We start from the raw sequence: 19,427 nt of genomic DNA, 5'->3' as shown, positions 1-19,427 counted from the left end.
ACACTTAAATGGACAAGCCCTAACTGTTTATGGCGCGTTTAGTTCATATCTATGAGACAGGAACTTCACACTGTTCATGTATTTGTATGGTGAGTCAGACGGCAAGATTGGAGTCACATTAGCAATATTCAAAAACCTTCTGTTATCAGCCCTGTAAAGCAGTTTCAAACACTGCCTTCCACACAACCCTCACCTCCCCCTCCCCCTCCCCCTCCGCCATTTCTAATCAGCTCTTTTGGCTTTAAGTCTTCCATTCTTTAAAGATCATTTAGTAGCAAATTACTATTTTTTTTTACATTATCTCAGATATATCCCCAATAATTTATTTGCAAGACTGAGAATATCATTGTAAGGTTCCACAGTGAATAATATTGTTCAAATAAATTAATAAATTAAAAGTTCTACCATACTGTTTCACTCTCCACGTTCTACCTGTACCATCTTTTATTCTATGTGTTTTCAGCTAGTTATCATTATGGTATTCACACCCCATTGAATCCCATTCTTAGCTCTATTTTAATTACATTGTTCAAGCTACAGACAGCTGTAATCTACACTAACCAACTGTATACTATTAACAATGGCATTAGAGAAATTTATAGTTGGGGGAGGATGCATTTAAAAATTTGAAATGTTAATATTTATTTATTTTTAACCTTTCTTTCAACACTTTACAGGTCACAAACCATCCCCCAGACAAGAGGATGCATAGACACCTTGGGCTAGAAATTCATTATAGCCCAGTAATGGGCGGTATCATGAGAATAGTTTGAGAATTAGCGCCAGATGCTAATGCTTTAGACTGCACGCAAAATTCGTCCTCACTGCTCAATGAAATGATCGGAGTCCTAAATCAAGTCTTAAAGGCCTAGCTCAGTGGCATTACACTAAAAGGGTGGACCAATATCGGGTGCAGTCTAATCGCAATTCATCATTGCCATAGGCTTTTCCCAGTACTTAAAGGGGAGGTTCATTGATACTGCAGCACCTCATTCTCAGCACCGCTGGCTGTGCAGCTGCCTCAGCAACGAGAAGAACAACAAGGAGAAGGAGCCGGAGCACTGAAGCAGGTGTGCTGATGGCAGATCCACCTCAGTCGGGTGGTATGGGTGATTGAATGCTTCAACAAATGCTACATACCACCATTGGTATGATGTAATTGCCATTACAGAGACATGGTTGCAGGGTAACCAAAGCTGAATGTTCCAGGGTACTCAACATTTAGGAAGGACAGACAAAAAGGAAAAGGAGGTGGCTTAGCGCTGTTAATAAGAGATGAGATCAGTACGGTAGAGATAAAAGATCTTGGCTTGGCAGATCGTGATGTAGAACTGGAATCAGTTTGGGTGGAGCTAAGAAACAGCAAAGGGCGGAAAACATTGGTGGGAGTTGTGTATAGGCCACCAAACAGTAGTGGTAATGTAGGACACAGTATCAATCAAGAGATTAGAATTGCATGTAACAAGGGAAATACAGTAATCATGGGGGACTTCAATCTACATATTGACTGGGCAAATCAAATTACCACTAATGATGTGGAGGACGAATTCTTGGAATGCATGCGAGATGGTTTCCTGGATCAGTATGTGGAGGAACCAACCAGGGAACAGGCTATTCTGGATCTGGTACTGTGTAATGAGAAAGGGCTAATCAATAATCTTGTGGTAAAAGGGCCTTTAGGGACAAGTGACCAGAATATGATTGAATTTTATATTAAGTTTGAGAGTGATGTAGTCCAATCTGAAACTCAGGTCTTCAATCTAAACAGAGGAAACTACAAGGATATGAGGGACAAATTGGCCATGGTAGATTGGGAGACTACACTAAGAGGTATGAAGGTGGACATACAATGGCTAACATTCAAGGAAATAATGCATAATTTGCAACAAACATATATTCCTCTAGGGCATAAAAATCCAAAAGGAAAAGTGATGCAACCATGGCTAACAAAAGAAATTAAAGCTAGTATTAAGTCAAAGGAGGAAGATAAAAAGTTGCCAGAAAAAGTGGTCAGCCTGAGGATTGGGATCTTTTTAGAAATCAGCAAAGGGGGACCAAGAAATTGATAAAGAAAGGGAAAATGAAATATGAGCACAAACTAGCGAAAAATATAAAAACGGATTGTAAAAGCTCCTATAGGTATGTGAAAAGGAAAAGACTGGCGAAGGTAAATGTAGGTCCTTTACAGTCAGAGACGGGAGAATTTATAATGGGGAATGAGGAAATGGCAGAGAAATTAAATAAATACTTTGTTTCTGTCTTCACGGAGGAAGACACAAAAAACCTCCCAGAAATACAAGAAAACCAAGGGTGTGATGAGAATGAGGAACTTAAAGAAATTATTATTAGTAAAAAAACAGTACTAGCAAAATTAATGGGACTAAAAGTCAATAATGACCTACATCCTAGGGTTTTGAAAGAGGTGGCCATTGGAATAGTGGATGCATTGGTTGTCATCTTCCAAAATTCTTTAGATTCTGGAACGGTTCCTGCAGATTGGAGGATAGCAAATGTAACCCCGCTATTTAAGAAAGGAGGGAGAGAGAAAACAGGGAACTACAGGCCTGTTAGCCTCACATCAGTAGTTGGGAAAATGGTGGAATCTGTTATAAAGGATGCAATAGCTGGGCACTTAGAAACTAATAGTAAGATTGGGCAGAGTCAACATGGATTTATGAAAGGGAAATCCTGTTTGACAAACCTATTGGAGTTCTTTGAGGATGCAACTAGTGGAGTAGACAAAGGGGAACCGGTAGGTGTGGTATATCTGGATTTTCAGAAGGCCTTCGATAAGGTCCCACACAAGAGGTTGGTGAACAAAATTAGGACACATGGAATTGGGGGTAATATACTAGCATGGCTTGAGAATTGGTTAACAGACAGAAAACAAAGAGTAGAGATAAACGGGTCTTTTTCAGGATGGCAGGCTGTGACTAGTAGGGTACCGCAGGGATCGGTGCTTGGGCCCCAGCTATTCACAATCTATATCAATGATTTGGATGAGGGGACTAAATGTAACATTTTGAAATTTGCTGATGACATAAACTAGGTGGCAGTGTCAGTTGTGAAAAGGATTTGAAGAGGCTTCAAGGGGATCTCAACAGGTTGTGAGTGGGCGAGAACATGGCAGATGGAATATAATGTGGATAAATGTGAAGTTATCCACTTTGGTAGAAAAAACAGAAAGGCAGAGTATTTCCTAAATGGTGAAAGATTGGGGAATAAAGATGCTCAAAGGGACCTGGGTGTCCTTGTACATGAGTCACTGAAAGTGAATGTGCAGGTGCAGCAAGCCATTAGGAAGGCAAATGGTATGCTGGTCTTCATTACAAGAGGATTTGAGTACAGGAGTAAAGAAGTCTTACTCCAATTATATAGGGCCTTGGTGAGACCACACCTGGAGTACTGTGTACAATTTTGGTCTCCTTACCTAAGGAAGGATATACTTGCCATAGAGGGAATGCAACGAAGGTTCACGAGATTGATTCCTGGGATGGCGGGACTGTCGTATGAGAAGAGATTGAGTAAACTAGGCCTGTATTCTCTTGTATTCAGAAGAATGAGAGGGGATCTCATTGAAGCATACAAAAGTATTACAGGGCTTGATATGATGGATGCTGGGAGAATGTTTCCCTGAGCTGGGGCATCTAGAACCAGGAGCCACAGCCTCAAGATAAAGGGTAGGCCATTCAGGACTGAGATGAGAAGAAATGTCTTCACACAGAGGGTGGTGAATCTTTGGAATTCTCTACCCCAGAGGGCTGTGGAGGCTCAGTCATTGGGTATATTCAAAACAGAAGTCGATAGATTTCTGGCTAGTAAGAGCATCAAGGGATATGGCGATAGGGCCGGTGAATGGAGTTGAGGCAGAAGATCAGCCATGATCTCACTGAATGGCGGAGCAGGCTCGAAGGGCCAAATGGCCTACTCCTGCTCCTATTTCTTATGTTCTTATCTGTACCACAAGCTTCACATACTGCCCAAAGCACCAGGCTCTCAGCACTCACCCACCAACAATCTCTCCCTAGCAACACTCACACCCACATCTCACATCTTGCATACAATGACAGCTATTCAACTATGGCAGGCACAAGGGTCATTAGTTATTAGAATGAATGTGATATGTGTGATATGTTTATGCATAAAATTATTAATGGAGTTTGGAATATTTTGTGGTCTCTCTCATTTCACCTTTGCGCCCAGGAGGACGCTGTGATATGGCATGATACAGGGATGGTATGATGGGCATGTGGTGAGTAAAAGTGATCTGGGATTTAAGCCATCCTGGTGTGAGGCTGGAGGTCTGTTTGGAGGTGGTGGTAGAGTTCTGTGACCACCTACTTGCTGATGTGGAGCCTTCTAATACACTGCTCCTCGCTTAACTGAAGGTAGGAGAGGTGCTGTTGGAATACCCTCAAAGGGTAAGGCCACCTGGTGAGAGCCCTGATGTTCCTCCTCATCCCTCTGCGCACATGTTCCTGTATTTCTCGCTGCCTACGCTCTCTCCGCCGTAGATCCTGGAGGGCGAGGTCGACTGCCAGTACAGCCCCCATTAATGTTGCTAAGTGCAGCAGTTTGAATCTTTGAACAATAAATGTAGCTACTTTGTAGCTGCCAGAAGACTGCTGATAAAAAAGCTTTCCTCATAGAAACTGTTTTGAGTGGGTGAAACTGACAAGAAACCACTGAAACTAACCTGCCCTGACAGCTGGGAGTAATTAATGCTGATACCTTTAAATAATGTCGCTGGAGCCGGTTTTCTGGAGCTGCATGCTAGCTCTCCCTGTCGCTGTCCGGTTGAGGCACTAAGGTAAGTGGCGATAAACAATTTTCCAGATCGGGTGGCCAGTAAGTGTTGCACGCTCACTGACGTCACAATCTGCCTGCCGTTGAAGTCCCCGACGGTACCTTGTACTGGTGGCACAAGAGGGGGCCAGATTTGCCATGTGGCACTGGCTTCGCCTCGCCCTGGCGCTACTGCATCAGTGCCCCATTACTGCCATCTGCTGGCGCTAATGGGAGGTGCTATGGCACCGAATTTCCCCCCCTTGCTCCCATACCTCTTGTTAAGATGACCATTAGGAGGTGTATGAGAGTGACTCAACATGACTTGATTTCCAATTTTGCACTATGGGTAAGTATTAATCTCCACTTACTACCTCTCCTGAAGGTAAGGTAGAGGTCTAGGATTTAAAAACATGCCTTGTAGGGAATCACAGAACCTACTTTCTACTGAGCAAAATGAATCTGTCGAGTTTTTTTTCCCTTGACAAAGGCCAACTTCAACAGTGGCCTCAACATTCCAAAATTTGGTCTTATCTGCATATTTCTTTTCTAAAGTGCTTTTCCCTGCTTTGTAATGTACTTGTACTGACTGTCAGCCCTAATTTTATCTGACACCGTCTCTCTTTGCTGTGCTTGTGTTGTATTTTTCCACTTCCAATGTACACACCAAAAAATAATTGCCTGGAAAAAATTTTTTAACCCGTGAAGATCCTCAATGCCAAAATTGGACACATGGAACTGAATGTTTTTCAATAATAAATAGGAGACTGACTAAACCAAGAGGAACGATGCTGTTTCTGCAAAAATCCCCACGTTTTTGATTGGTGGTGGTTTAACAAATGTTTCTAGACAATACTTTTATTTTGTTTCTCTCTCCCTTTTTCTCTCCATGTAGATCACTTATCACTCAAATCTCCTCTGCTATCTGGAATTGCAAACCTACAACTGCTCTTAATGCTACTCTTTCTTCCTCCTGTTAGACATAGCACACACTTCCACTTCTGGGTGCCATTCCATCCAGCAGCCCAAACAAGAAGTGACAAAACGTAGGTTCAAGTGAGTCTCAGAGCAAGCAGTGTTGATATTTAAGGGGTAGCTTTACAAATTCAGGCATGTGCTCCCCACGATTTTGGATGGATGGAAAATCATGCGACCATGCGCCCAAATGCCCATGATGTGTTCCTGGCGGGTAAAGTTCTGAGCAAGGAGGATCATTTTGTGAAATTGCTATTTTAAACTCCTGGGGGCTAAAAACACGAGTGTCTGACATCCCGGGCGTGTGCCTGGGATCTCCACCTCTGACCCTGCCAGACTTTCTAAGGCCTGGGGAAGTTCCCTCATTTACACGAATGAGCTGCTTGGTCTTCAGCTGGAATCCCCAGCAATTTATCAATGCCGTATCATTCCCCCCCTTGACCTTGGGACTGATCTCTCCTCCTGGATGTAGATATTCTTCAGGGGTCGAGGCAAGGACCCAGGCCTGAACCCCCAGATGAGCCCCACTTCTGCCAACCAGGGGCTGGTTTGCTCCTCCTCACCCGGTGTACCAGCCACCCAATGCTTCCCAGGTGATGAATGAAGGAACTCCCAGACTGAAACTCCCTTCCTCCTGGTGCCACCCCTTCTGATGTAGGTGACCCTGTTTGGTGCAGATGGAGGTTTTCTGCTGGCGTGCTCCAGAAAGACCTACATAAATTCGTGGCCCTGATGTTCTGCATGGTATTCAAGCAGTCGGCTGTTTGAGCCACTAGGTATGGAAGCCTATGTGATCTGTTTTTACATGAACCTTTTTCACACTAGTTTACTGGTTGATGTAGTTTGTCAAAATAATTGTTTTGGATTTATGCTTCTGTGTAATAGTGCATTACTGGCCCTGGTCTGATGTGAATACGGTAACTCCAATCTTCTTGACTGTTACTGAACCTCATAAAATGTATGGTTAACTGCGGCACCAGAAATAAAATATGAAATAGCTAATTCAATATAAAAGAGATGTGTACCATACAATTAATTTATATTTTATTGCCTCTGCTCTATAGGAAAGAATGCACCACTTCTTCTATGATTTTATTAGCAATCACCGTCCATTTTCCCAGTGAAATTTCTCATTTATTCAATGGTTAGATGATCAACCAGAATGTGACACTCTAGGTGTAACAGCACAGCAATTACATGGGAACAACTAAGGCTGCATGGCTGATAAAAGAATGTGACATGCACAAGACAAGGGGGGCTGATGGCGAGTTATTTATTATAAAAATGATCATGACTGCGAATCTCCTCAAAACTGCTCCCGCTCACTGCCCAACTTCCCCAGAACGTGGTAGAAACCCAGCGTACGCACATGTAAAATTGGATTTCCCTCGCATTTCCAGCAAAGTTCCGGCGGTGGAGTGGAAGCAGCTCTGAGCAAATTTCTGCCCCATGTTTTTACCAAAGCCATAGGAAATTGCAATAAGGAATTATTCCATAATGCCACAAACTGTGCATACCTGATTTGATGTGTTGATGTCAATCCCTCCTTTGAGGTACTCGAGCACTTTATCCAAATTTCCTGCTCTGGCAGCACGGAGGAAGCTTGCATTGCTGTCAGACTGCAAAAGAGAAATACCATGAATTAGCGATGCATTTTCTTCCATTAACGGAATACGCACAGCAAATGGGAATTCCAGAGAGTGAGCAATAAACATCAATTTGCATGGAACTACAGGAGTATGCAACCTTCATAATGCAAACCTACGCAAGTCCATAGCACTGCTGGCCTGAGGCTGGTTTTATTGAATACTAATGTTATTAAATTATTTAATTAATTAAAGTTTTAAAACTGCAAGTCCCTTTCCCAAAGAGATCAATGGAATACTCCATTCACGTCAAATGCATTTGCCCACTCCACACAGAATGATTAGGCATCTTGGACTGGAAAAATAGTTGCTATAAAGTGTGATCACTCCAGTCTGACTATATAATAAAGCCAACCCAAACTATGTGCCCTTCATTACAGCACAGCAGAAATTAACCGATAAACACAGAGGATACTGGAATGGGGGGAATAAAATATTAAGAATACTTAAACTAGTAGCTTGATTGAATAACTCCTTAGTAACCCAGAATAATCAAATTATTTCAGCACAGACTGTTTTTCAAAACAAAGGCATTCTCTCTAAGCTACTATAAAACTCACAAAGAAGCCATTAGTAGTTGCTTGGCTCCATATACACAAAATATGATTCTATATGAGGCAGAAACAGAGAATGATGGAATACACAACAAACAAATCAGCATATGAAAAGAAAAAAGATGCACAGAGACACTTCATCAGAACTCATCCTTTTTGCTTTATATGCTAATGTACTTAATGTATGTTTCCAAAAACTTGTTTTAATTACAGATTTCCAACATTTGCAGTTTTCTCTTTTTTATCTTATGTGTTTTTGTGGTTACAGAATTAATTCTCTACATCTTTATGCGTCCATGGATCTAAATTCTTAAGTGCCTTTGAGTCCCTGACTTCAAAATCTTACAGGCCATAATCATTGCGCTCTGGTGAATATTTCAGACTCCTACTATGCCAAGAATTTAAACATGGATAATTGGAATTTCTATAAATGATAAGTAGGAACCTGGAGAATTTCCCATTCTGTCCTGCTACAAGATTTACTGACAATTTGTTGCAATATTCCAAGATTTTGACAAAGGAAAGTTGTCATTTTTAATGATTGCAGTTTAGGGTTTCAATTTAAAGTTTTAATACATTGTTTCATTTATAGTAAGTTGCCTGGATATTCCATTGAGGCTCTCCTGAAGGAGGTATTCATGAATTGTTATCTCACATGGTACAAACGATTGGGGCCTGTCAATACTGTGGGACAAGGTCAATGAACAAGTGTTGTTTCTGCTACAGTTGTATGCAAAGGAGTCAGTGAAGGGCGGCTGGAAGTTGGGCTGATAGAAGAATAAGCAAGGCTATGTCAGAGGAAATGGTCGCTCTGAAAAAACAGAGAGGGAAAGGGAGAGAAGGGAACAATGTGCTTAGTAGTGGACCATGTTGTAGAGTGGAGAAATGACAGATGATGATCTAGGCAATGTGAATGCTGCTGGTGTGGAAGGTGAGGACTAAGGCAGCCCTCTCACTGTTGGGAGAGGAGGGAGATCGGTGAGAGCAGTGGTTTTGTTTCTTATTTCCCCTAATTTTCTCCACTCCTGAAGGTTCCATATTCAAACAAAGAGTCATGATTGGAAAGGTCATTTTTGATGTGTGAGAGTTTACAGAGAGTGTCACTCGGCTATTTGACTGTGAAGAGAACCACAGCTGGGCCCAATCCTGTCCTTATCTAATGTTCACACTTTGTGCCCTTTCCAGCTAGATGCAACCGTAGCGACCAGCAGCTGGAGCCGAGACAGATTTCTCCTCTAACCAGCCCCAGGATGCTCAGACAAATGGTCCTGCTCCAATGGAGATAACTTAACAGTACACAATGGGAATTGTGTGCCCCAAGTAAACAGAAAGTCTGGTGTTAGCCCACCATGGTAGGGTTGCTCAGGCTCCCTGCCAGACTCCTGTCAGATCAACCATCAGCCCCCTATGTAAGAGAGCCCATCAATATATATTCTTGTTTAAACTGTGCCTTTCTTTGGGGCACCAGGCTGCTTCCTTGTCCTGGACCTCCTGCTGGGGTGCAGTTCCACCCATCCGTGGACCAGTATGCCTTATCTTACTGGACAAACCATCCTCCAGCACTACCCTTGGTCCCAGATGAGCAAAGGAAGCAGGAACTCCTGGTGTAGGGATTCTCTGCCCTTGGCTCCGATCCCTGATGACATTTACCTTCTCAGGATTGGGCGCAGGTTCCACCCCTTACAAGACATGCCAGAAAATCCAAGAAATGGCGGAGACCTGAAGAAACCCAGTCACTGCCATTTTCTGAAATTATGGCAGGAGTCTGGTGGAAGCTGCTCCCCCCACCACCATGGATTTTGGGACAAACTTTATTCTCTCTTATTACTAATTATTTTGTTGGCTGGATCATTTATTAAAATTTTAGCCCACTCCCAGCCCCTTCCCCAGAGTTTCTTTTCCTCTCTACCGTCCTGTGCGCCATCTTCCAACAGATAGTTACGTACCCTGCTTTCAGGCCTCTTGTGCCAGCCACTGGGGGAATGCTGAAGAGCAGCGCGGGTTGACTTGCCGTACAATTTAACCTCGCCAGGAATTGTCATGGCCATGGATCATCTCCCCCTCCCCTGACTCTCAGCAGTCAGTTATAGAGCAGACTTTAGCAGTGGCTCAGTCAGAGAGTAGTACATGGAGGAGCCATGATAGAACACAATTGATTCAGTTCTCAATCTCCAGAATATTATTTTTATTGTTGTTTACTTGACGCGTGTCCTATAGTTAGTGTGGCAATAAATATGGTGAACACACCATCCCCTCAGGACCACACCTATATCAGAGATTCTGGTTAAAAATAAAAACAGCTTGTTTGTCCCAGTGAAATTCAGTGCTCAGAGGTGATATAAACCTCTAAAGGTTACAATATTCAATACAGTTCCTTAGTTTTTAAATTAGCAATAGTTTTGAATTCCAGCCCCAGATACGTCAGTGAAAAAGAGACTACAGCTTTGATTTAAATTGTATTACGTTTAAAAAAACTCCTCAACATCAAAGATACTGCATCTCAAATTCTACCAATGAAATGGCGCAAAGAAATGCTGCACTGCAGTGATCATACTTCACTACATTTTTTCACATCCTCAAGCACATCTCCTACAAAAAAAAAGTAAAAATTGCATTAAAACAGATATGTATGTAGAGACATGTTTCCCCAGGCAGGTGCCACTATCTGCCGTTTTACCTCCAGTTGCTTTTGTTTAATTGAGCTCCAAAAGAGAAGCGAGTCCAGCAATGCACTGAAAGAAGACATGACAGTCTGCATTAACACGCAATGCCAGATGTCCTGCAGCTCCTGTTAGTCAACACTGTAACCAATCACTGCTCTAACATTACATATGATGCAGTGGCACAGCGACACCCTCCACAGTCTGCATTGACAGAGGCGTGGTCACATTTATAGCAAGGACATCAAAAAGTTTCCACTTCTGCTGGATTTCTGTATCAGTCAGTCTAATAAGGAAGAAAAATGCAGGATGCTTTTACTTTTTAAACTGGTCCTGGGTATTGAACAGTCATGTTTTCCTACATCTCGGTTATTGGTATCCTATCAAGCTAATTGAGCACGCAATGCCGTATATCACAGCATTGCGTATGCAGTATCCATGTGACTCTACCAACCCATAAAGTCTGCTCCAATGAAAAGTCTGATTCACTAATTCAATACGCTGTGACCACTGCAGTCTTAAAGCTCATTCTCTTCAATGGAATCGCCTCAACTGAATTAACTTCAACGTTCAAAATATTACTACATATTTTTTAAATACATTATATAATCTACATTTATTTGTATGCTTTCCCCGTCTGTCAGATTATAAATATATCATCGATACCATCTATATTTATATACACAATCAAACCAATAATCGTGAGATTTTCACCTTCTACAGTGAAGATTATTATCACTACAGACATTGCATTGCCTTTGGGGTGAAGAATGCAAGAATGTAATAAGCCATGGGGTATACTGACTTTATTAATCATTTTAATCACTCCTATTTAATCATGAGAGCTGTAGCCCTGTGTAAGGGTATCCCTTATAATAATGCTGTTATACTGCAGAAAAACAGTACCAGCTTTGAGCAGTGTACAGCCAGCACTGTAGAGTTACTCTGCATTCCTCTCTAGTCAGGGAAATAGAGTGCTAACATATATGCACAGCGCTACATTCACTTCCATGACATTGTCAGTTACATTTTTGATGGTAGTGAAGAGGTAACATGGCAGTTGCTTCTTTACTAACACTATCAAAACTGAAAATCAACAAGTTCCCAAATGATCCAACCGATCCCAAATTGGGAACTTCTTAAAGCTCACTTTCCATGTGTTATACAAGTCCCATTCCCCATCTTAAGTGCACACACAGAGAAGTTCAAGCATGGTGAGGACAAAGTCAATGCCTACATCAAGATAACTAAAAACTGTAATACTATCATTGAGAAATAGCCAGTATAAATATATATTTTTAAATTACAAAGTTCTTCATTTTCAATTTTCAAGGGGCACATCGGAAGTAGTTGTCAAACTTTCTCAGGAAATTTTGTGTGCAATCAATTCACGCACATCAAAGCCCAACAAATGATAATGGTTCTACGTGTTGGTTGAGGGATAAATGTTGGCAAGGACTCCTCTGCTCTTCTTCGAATAGTACCATGGGACCTTTCACATCTCCTTGAGAGGGCTGACGGGCCTTGGTTTAATGTCTCATCCAAAAGACGGTACCTCTGACAGAGCAGTATTCGCTCAGTACCACACTGAGGTACCAGTCTAGATCTATGTGCTAAAGTCTCTGGAGTGGAGCTTGAACCTACAACCTTCTGACTCAAAGACAAGAGCCAAGGCTGACACCTGCAGAGAGAAGTGAGCATTTCTCACTTTGGCAGATAATTAGTACAGGTGGAGGTTCGTCTTTTCAAAGAAAGCGGAGACAGCAGAACTGATGGCATGACTAAGATAAGTTCATCTTATTAATCGTAATATTGGATGCTTCCTTAGAAGCATTCCAATCAGATTATGTCCTATTTTCAGTGGCATTGCATTAAAGGAGATCAAGAGCCAGTGTTGCCTGATTAAGATACCACTAACTATTTCTGTAGGCCTAGACACATCTACCCGACAATGACTGGTTCTGAGTCAGCCAGAGAGCCATATGCAAAGCCTTTCCATTTGCTGCCCTGACCGCAATTGTGTCCAGAACCCCTCCCCCTCCCCACTTAGCTTATTACCAGGACCGTTTGCTCGGGTACCCGGTGGTGGCCTCCTGCTGCGCAAAATCCCACCCCCACTTACCAGCCACCTTGTCATTCTCACCAAGTTTATGCCTCGGGACATGCTAATGAGGCCCAGGAGCTAAAATGGCCAGGCCTCACATTGGCGCCATCTTGGGCACTTCGTGTCCACCCTGGCCACTGGATGCGAGTTAAAATCGGGGCTGTTATGTTTGCACCCACACGAGTAATCTCCATTAAACAACTAGAGGAAGTATTTTCCCTTTCTTGAGTATCCATGTGCCATGCAGCATTGCTTGACTGAGAGGATGGATAGCTGATCTGCTCTCCTGCTAATGGTAAATAGACCCTGACAAAGTGACTTAGCTGCTAGTTTCCCATCATCCCTCTAGGTAAACACCCAGGGCTGGATTTTATCAATGGAGGTGTGTAGGAGGCGGGGCTACAACTTTTGGGGTTGTAGTCCCGCCTCCATCGAGTTGTGGCCAACCCACTCGATTTTCACTTGATTGACCTTGTTGAGCCCGCCCAGCGGGCTCAGCAGACCAATTAAGGGCCACCCAGCAACAGGTGACGTCACAGATTGACATTTCATCTGTCAAGAGCTTTTGACAGATGAAATATCATCGTTTGACGGCTCCTTGAAGCTGTCAGACATTGACAATCTGTACTCTAAGTTAATTCCTTCCTCTCAAGCTGATTTAGAGATCTCTCCAGAACAGAAAGCAGAATGCTGCAGATTTTGACAGCTCACAGCCATTCTGCTTTCTGTGCCGGTGAGATGAGGGACTCCCGAGACCTGAAGGAAGGAAGGCTGCAAAGGTAAGTAAAACTTATTTAAACACTTTACACACACCAAACACCAAACCTCTGCACTCGTGCACCCATCACTCACGTGAACACCGAACATCTCGAACCCTCCAAGTCCTTCAGCCCGACGGTCCGCCTCGCTAACTTGGCATGGTTTGGAGCTGTCGGGAAGCCCACACTTCAGGGATAAAAATAGGGATTAGGCTAAAAACTGCCTGTTAACTACCTGTTAACAGGCAGTTAATTCACACTAATTCCCTTCCTGCCTCGGGGAGGCGGCTCCCAGCACAGGTCGGGTACCCGCCTCCTGTGAAATGGGCATGGAGGCGGGTTGGGGGCGGGATGGGTTCGTGCCCCCCGATTTTGCGATTTTAACCCCCCACATGCCTCCAATCCCACCTCAACGGCCCGTTGAAATGCGAGCCCCCAGCCTCTGTTCATGTTTCTCCATGACAGCACAGCTGAGATCAGGAAGATGTGTAGAGCATCAATATTTGTGTCAGTTTTCAACTCAGAGTCAGGGTTTTGTAGACTAGTTTTGATTGCCATTGCAGGTTGGAGTGGAATTTCCCAGATTTTTTGCTCCCTAATTAAATCTTGATTTTTTAAAAATCCGGTTGTTTGCTTCTCCCAGGAGATTACATGGCTGCTAGTGGATGGGGGATGTTGGGAAGCATTAATGCTAAAGGCATCATGACTGTATGGGGCAGACTCAGTGGGCCAGCTAGACTTTACCTGTACATTATTTCTTATATTTGTATATTTAATCAAAAAAAAAAGGCCAAACACTAAATGGTGTCTTGGATGAATCTAGGAGGTTCTGGTCTGTATGGCTTAGCACTGTGGAGTTACCACCTAGTCCACTGGTGTTGTACTAGCTCATACAGACCAAAGGTTCCCAGGTTCAATTCCTGTTCTGCTCCCACTTCCTTGATCTCATCCAGAGCAGTAGTTGTGGTTCTACAGCTCGCCTCAGCATCCTTGGATGAAGTAAAGGAAATCAGCCATGGTTCCTATTTCTCACTGCTGTCAGTGACTCCCCTAGACATTGGGTGAGAACAGGATCAGGCTTGGCTAAGGTGTCCACCACAGTGGAATAGCCCACTGTTGTTCATCATCCAGGTTTGAGCATGAAGATTGGCCATTTGGATCATGTTGTAATGGGCTACCGGTGCCTGTGCAACTACACACCAGGAAGATCCTTCACCTTCGGGAGAGAAGGGGGAAAACATGGGGAGTAATTTGAAAAAAAATTAAGAATTTGTTCATCAACTAGTTTCCAATATGCATTTGCAAAAGTCTCCAATATTTCTGGCTTAACTGCAAATAAACCATGTCCTGCTATCTAGTGAACTAGTTAACAAAAGATTGTGCAACACAAAATCATTTCACATAAGCAGGGTCAATGTGACCTTTCCAACTAAAATGTCACAAGATTTTATGTCACAATGTGTTGTCACAACAGTCTGATCAGCACAATACGCTAGACACATTTCATGACAGTTCAAAATATCACAATATGATAATCAGTCCCTCCTTTATTTGGTTCAGTAATCTTATTGTATCTGCTTAGTGAGTGGCAGATATCTGAAAGATCTATAAATCCTCTTTCAATCTGAAAAAATTAATTTATCAACATGGAAAAAAAGCTCTCAAAATGATTAATACTAAATGACTAGTCCACTGCTGCAGCAAAATTCCATAAAATTCCCGGATATCTAGGCACAGAAAAACAGTCATCTATGGACCGTTATCGTGCAAGATCCCAGAGAAGCACATTCTCTTTATTGAAAACTGGGTGGAGGCTGGTGTTTGTTCTTGAATTGCCTGGTTCAATCTTGTATTAGTTTCATCTGATGATAACCCAGTGTCAGTCGCTTCATCCGCACAAAGCTATATTTATGTATGAACAAATTATTTCTGAGCACTACGTACATCTTGCTCTCTCTGCAGTTTGGAGCAGTAAATTGAATTTCATTCAATATTCTGGGAATGAAGAGCATGGGAAACAGAAAAATTTAGGATTATTTATAAAAGTTTGGGACATTATTGGTCTAAAGTTGAAGAATGAGCTTTTACAACCATAAAAACATGATTGTTTGGAGCGAGCTTTAATGTGAACCCAGTCAACCAGACAATTTCATGTATCGTAATATAACAAGAGTTATATTAAGACTTTGTGGCAGATATATGATCACAGGTCTGTAATTATCAAATGATATAGTCAACATTTGTGGTTGTAGTGTAACTTTCTTTTGTCAGTAAAATTAACAAAGCTAGTTATGAATTACAACTATTTCAATTAATTTAATTGACTGCTAACAAGTTAAAGTACCTGTTTCAGTGTTTTTCACAATAATTTACTTTACTGAAAAATATACTTTCACAGCAACGAGTAAAATTATCCTTTTTTTAATTATACCTGTTCCTTGAAATTGGACCAAATGGGGGAAGGCTTACACTGTGATCTTGTTTACAAAGAATGAGTTTACAAAAATTGTTGCACTTTGTACGCACTGGATATGTTCCCCATAGTCCACAAATATTTATGTCAATGATAATTTCAAGCTGAATCTAAACTTTGGATACTCACAATAGGTATCAAAGAATCAGTGAAAAAATGGGGAAGGGCTTTATTTTTCAGATAAATTCACACATTGCCATAATATCTTAATAGTAGTTTAAAAGTTAATTTCTACTCACACTGGAAGCTAATCTGAGTCTTAATTTATGAAATGTCATTTTCCTGGTCTTCAATCGGGGCACTGGATCATGTGGGCGCTGTGAATATTGGAAAAACCGCAAAGTGGGAGTGTATGCCAGTAAAGGAACCAACCCGACTGTCCTCCATTCACTTAATCGGATGGGTTACTTTACAAGTGTATGTTCCCACTCACCTGATTTTCCAATACTTGCTACATCAAGATGATCCAGTGCAGCTGGGTGCAGACCAAAGAAAAGCTCCCCTATTGTATCCTTTGTCTTTGTTTTTTTTATTCATTCTCAAAGATGTGCATGTTACCCACAGGCTGGTACTTATTACTCATCCCTAGTTGCCCTGATGGTGGTTGGCTGCTTTTTTCAACCGCTGACAGTTTGATACAAACGGCTTGCTAGGCCACTTCAAAGGGCAGTTCAGAGTCAACCATGTTGGTGTGCAGCTGCAGTCACATCTAGGCCAGATCAGGCAAGGATGGCCTGTTTTCTTCCCTAAAGGACATAGAATCATAGAAATTTATGGCACAGAAGGAGGCCTAATCCCACTTTCCAGCTTTGGTCCATAGCCTTGTAGGTTACGGCACTTCAAATGCATATCCAAGTACTTTTTAAATGCGATGAGGGTTTCTGCCCTTTCAGGCAGTGAGTTCCAGACCCCCACACACGTCTGCGTGAAATAAATTCTCCTCAACTCCCCTCTAATCCTTCTACCAATTACTTTAAATCTATGCCCCTGGTTATTGCTAAAGGAATAGGTCCTTCCTATCCACTCTATCTAGACCCCTCATAATTTTATACACCTCAATCAAGTCTCCCCTCAGCCTCTTCTGTTCCAAAGAAAACAACCCCAGCCTATCCAATCTTTCCTCAGAGCTAAAATTCTCCAGTCCTGGCAATATCCTCGTAAATCTCCTCTGTGCCCTCTCTAGTACAATCGCATCTTTCCTGTAATGTGGTGACCAGAACTGTACACAGTACTCTAACTGTGGCCTACAAGTGTTTTATAGGGTTCTAGCATAACCTCCCTGCTCTTATATTCTATGCCTCGGCTAATAAAGGAAAGTATCCCGTATGCCTTCTTAACCACATTATCTACCTGTCCTGCTACCTTCAGAGATCTGTGGACATGCACTCCAAGGTCCCTCTGTTCCTCTGCACTTCTCAGTATCCTACCATTTATTGTGCAGTCCCTTGCCTTGTTAGCCTTCCCCAACTGCATTACCTCACACTTCTCCAGATTGAATTCCATTTGCCACTTTTTTGCCCACCTGACCAGTCCATTGATACCTTCAGTGAGAGGAAAGAGCGAGCCTGAGGGGAAAACGTGCAAGAGGATAACAGATAAAAGCGGGAGAACTGTTTCCCCCCAGGCTCGGTCTTTCCGCTCTTACTGACTCTTTGTCGCCGGTTCTCCTGCTTGTATCTGTTGTCCTCTTGCACTGCTTCCCTTCAGGCTCGCGCTCTCCGCTCTCACTGATCCAGTTGGGTTTTTATGACAATCTGACAACTTCATGGTCACTTTTACTGATTTATTTCCATATTTTTTAATTTGAATTTAAATTCTCTAATGGTGGGATTTGAACACACATTCTCTGGATTATTAGTCCAGTTACATAACTACTACACTACTGTACCTGATATACAGTATTAAGAGTATACTAGTGACGTTTTAATGTTTCCCTCGTTCTCCTTACTGTACATCTACTATTGACAACATGGCTGCACTCATCTAACTACCTTGCTATCTATCTACCTATCTGGCTATTATGGGCCAGTAATTCCGGTCCCAACGCGTGAGTACGGACGGGGTACTCACGCGTGGGCCGTTGGAAGTGCCGGATTTCAGCATGCACAGCACATGCGCGGGAAACCGGCATTTCCTGTCCTCTGAACCAAGAGGTTCAGAGGACGAACGCGTGCGCGCAGGAGTCTGCGCGTGCGTGCTGAAATTCCTTTTTTTCCACAGGTTTGCGCGTGTGTAAGGGCCTCTCCTTTTTACGAATGTGAAAAGGAGACGTAAGGACTTCATTCTTTCAGGTAAGTGGTCTATTACTTAAAATTATAACATTTTTTCCACAGCTTTATTGTTTTTAAGGACTTTACAGTAAGGTAAGTGTAGTTTTAGACACGATTTTAAAAAAAATTATTTTTTTCAAAAATGTGATTAATTGTTTAAAATAGTTTTTTAAAGTTATTTATAGTTTATTTAATTATTGGGATGTTTTTAAAAATGTTATTTAAAGTTAAACTAGTCTTTTGGGCGCCCATACTTTTCAAGAGTTTGACAGTTCTTACTATCAAACTCATGAATGAAGTTTCCCCTCCCCTGATTGGCTGCACAGTGCTCACCTGATCCCAGCCGGCCTGATCGCACTAACTACGCCGCTGGATCAGGTAAGCACAGCGCGCCGACAGCTGAACCGGGCCAGTGACAGGAATTCCAAGCAGGCCCAGGCTTCAGATGTCGGTGCGCCGGGTGAGTGCACATCGGGGGCTTGCACGCGCGGCAAGCCCCCGAACCTAATTTCTGGGCCAATATATTAAAAAACGTACGTCAATATGCACTTCTGGTTTGCAAAGTCTTATTTCCTGTTATCGCACTTGGTGTCAACTTTTTTCATTATAAATTTCTCTGTCCACATTTTGAATGGAAACTATCTTATGTAAACTTGCTACAATGTAATGAAATCCCCCCCACCAACAGTGGTACTGCAGTGCCTCAGTTTTGCACCTCTCAGTTCCTTAGCCTGTACTACAGAGAAACCCCTATGCTCCAACCAGCTCTACTTCCCAATTTAGAAACATAGAAACATATCTTAAGAATCTCTTAAGTTTTACTATTTAGCTATAAGTAATAATATAAAATGAAAGTATTATTTAATAATAAGGACAGAACATATGACTATAAAATAAATTATGTCTGCGTGCCCTGGTCCAATGCTCCCTCACCCTGTAACCTAAAAATGACACTAGGACTTGACACCTCGTGAGCAACACCATGGGAGGTGAACTATTAGACATTAAAACCCTCAAATTATAAATGGTTTGTAAGCCTTTAAATTCATCTAACTAATTTATTAATTAATTTCTGTATGGCCTTCTATGTCCTCTCCAATCTTATTCTCCTGTCACGCCACTGGCTGCTTTCCTGTTGGGCTCAGACCATCCATTCCACTTGAGACTTGGGTGTTTTGCCACTCTTGTTCGCTCACTCAGCT

The 19,427-nt window shown here is 42.3% G+C and overlaps 1 protein-coding gene across 33 annotated transcripts in view; it reads right to left on the bottom strand.

The window, feature by feature from the left end:
- ank2b (ankyrin 2b, neuronal) overlaps positions 1–19,427 on the bottom strand; it is a 1,120,520-nt gene that overhangs the window by 410,318 nt on the left and 690,775 nt on the right. For all 33 annotated transcript variants that reach the window (XM_085962266.1, XM_085962253.1, XM_085962237.1 and 30 more), the window contains one exon: positions 7,278–7,379. In XM_085962266.1, the coding sequence (XP_085818392.1) occupies positions 7,278–7,379 (102 nt within the window). The remainder of the gene's footprint in view (positions 1–7,277; positions 7,380–19,427) is intronic.

This window comes from Somniosus microcephalus, chromosome 2 (assembly GCF_052327205.1).
Source record: "Somniosus microcephalus isolate GS21.2 chromosome 2, FLI_Smic_1.0, whole genome shotgun sequence".
Taxonomy (NCBI): Eukaryota; Metazoa; Chordata; class Chondrichthyes; order Squaliformes; family Somniosidae; genus Somniosus; species Somniosus microcephalus.
Note: the sequence above shows the minus strand (reverse complement) of the source record. Positions and strands in the feature narration are given on the sequence as shown.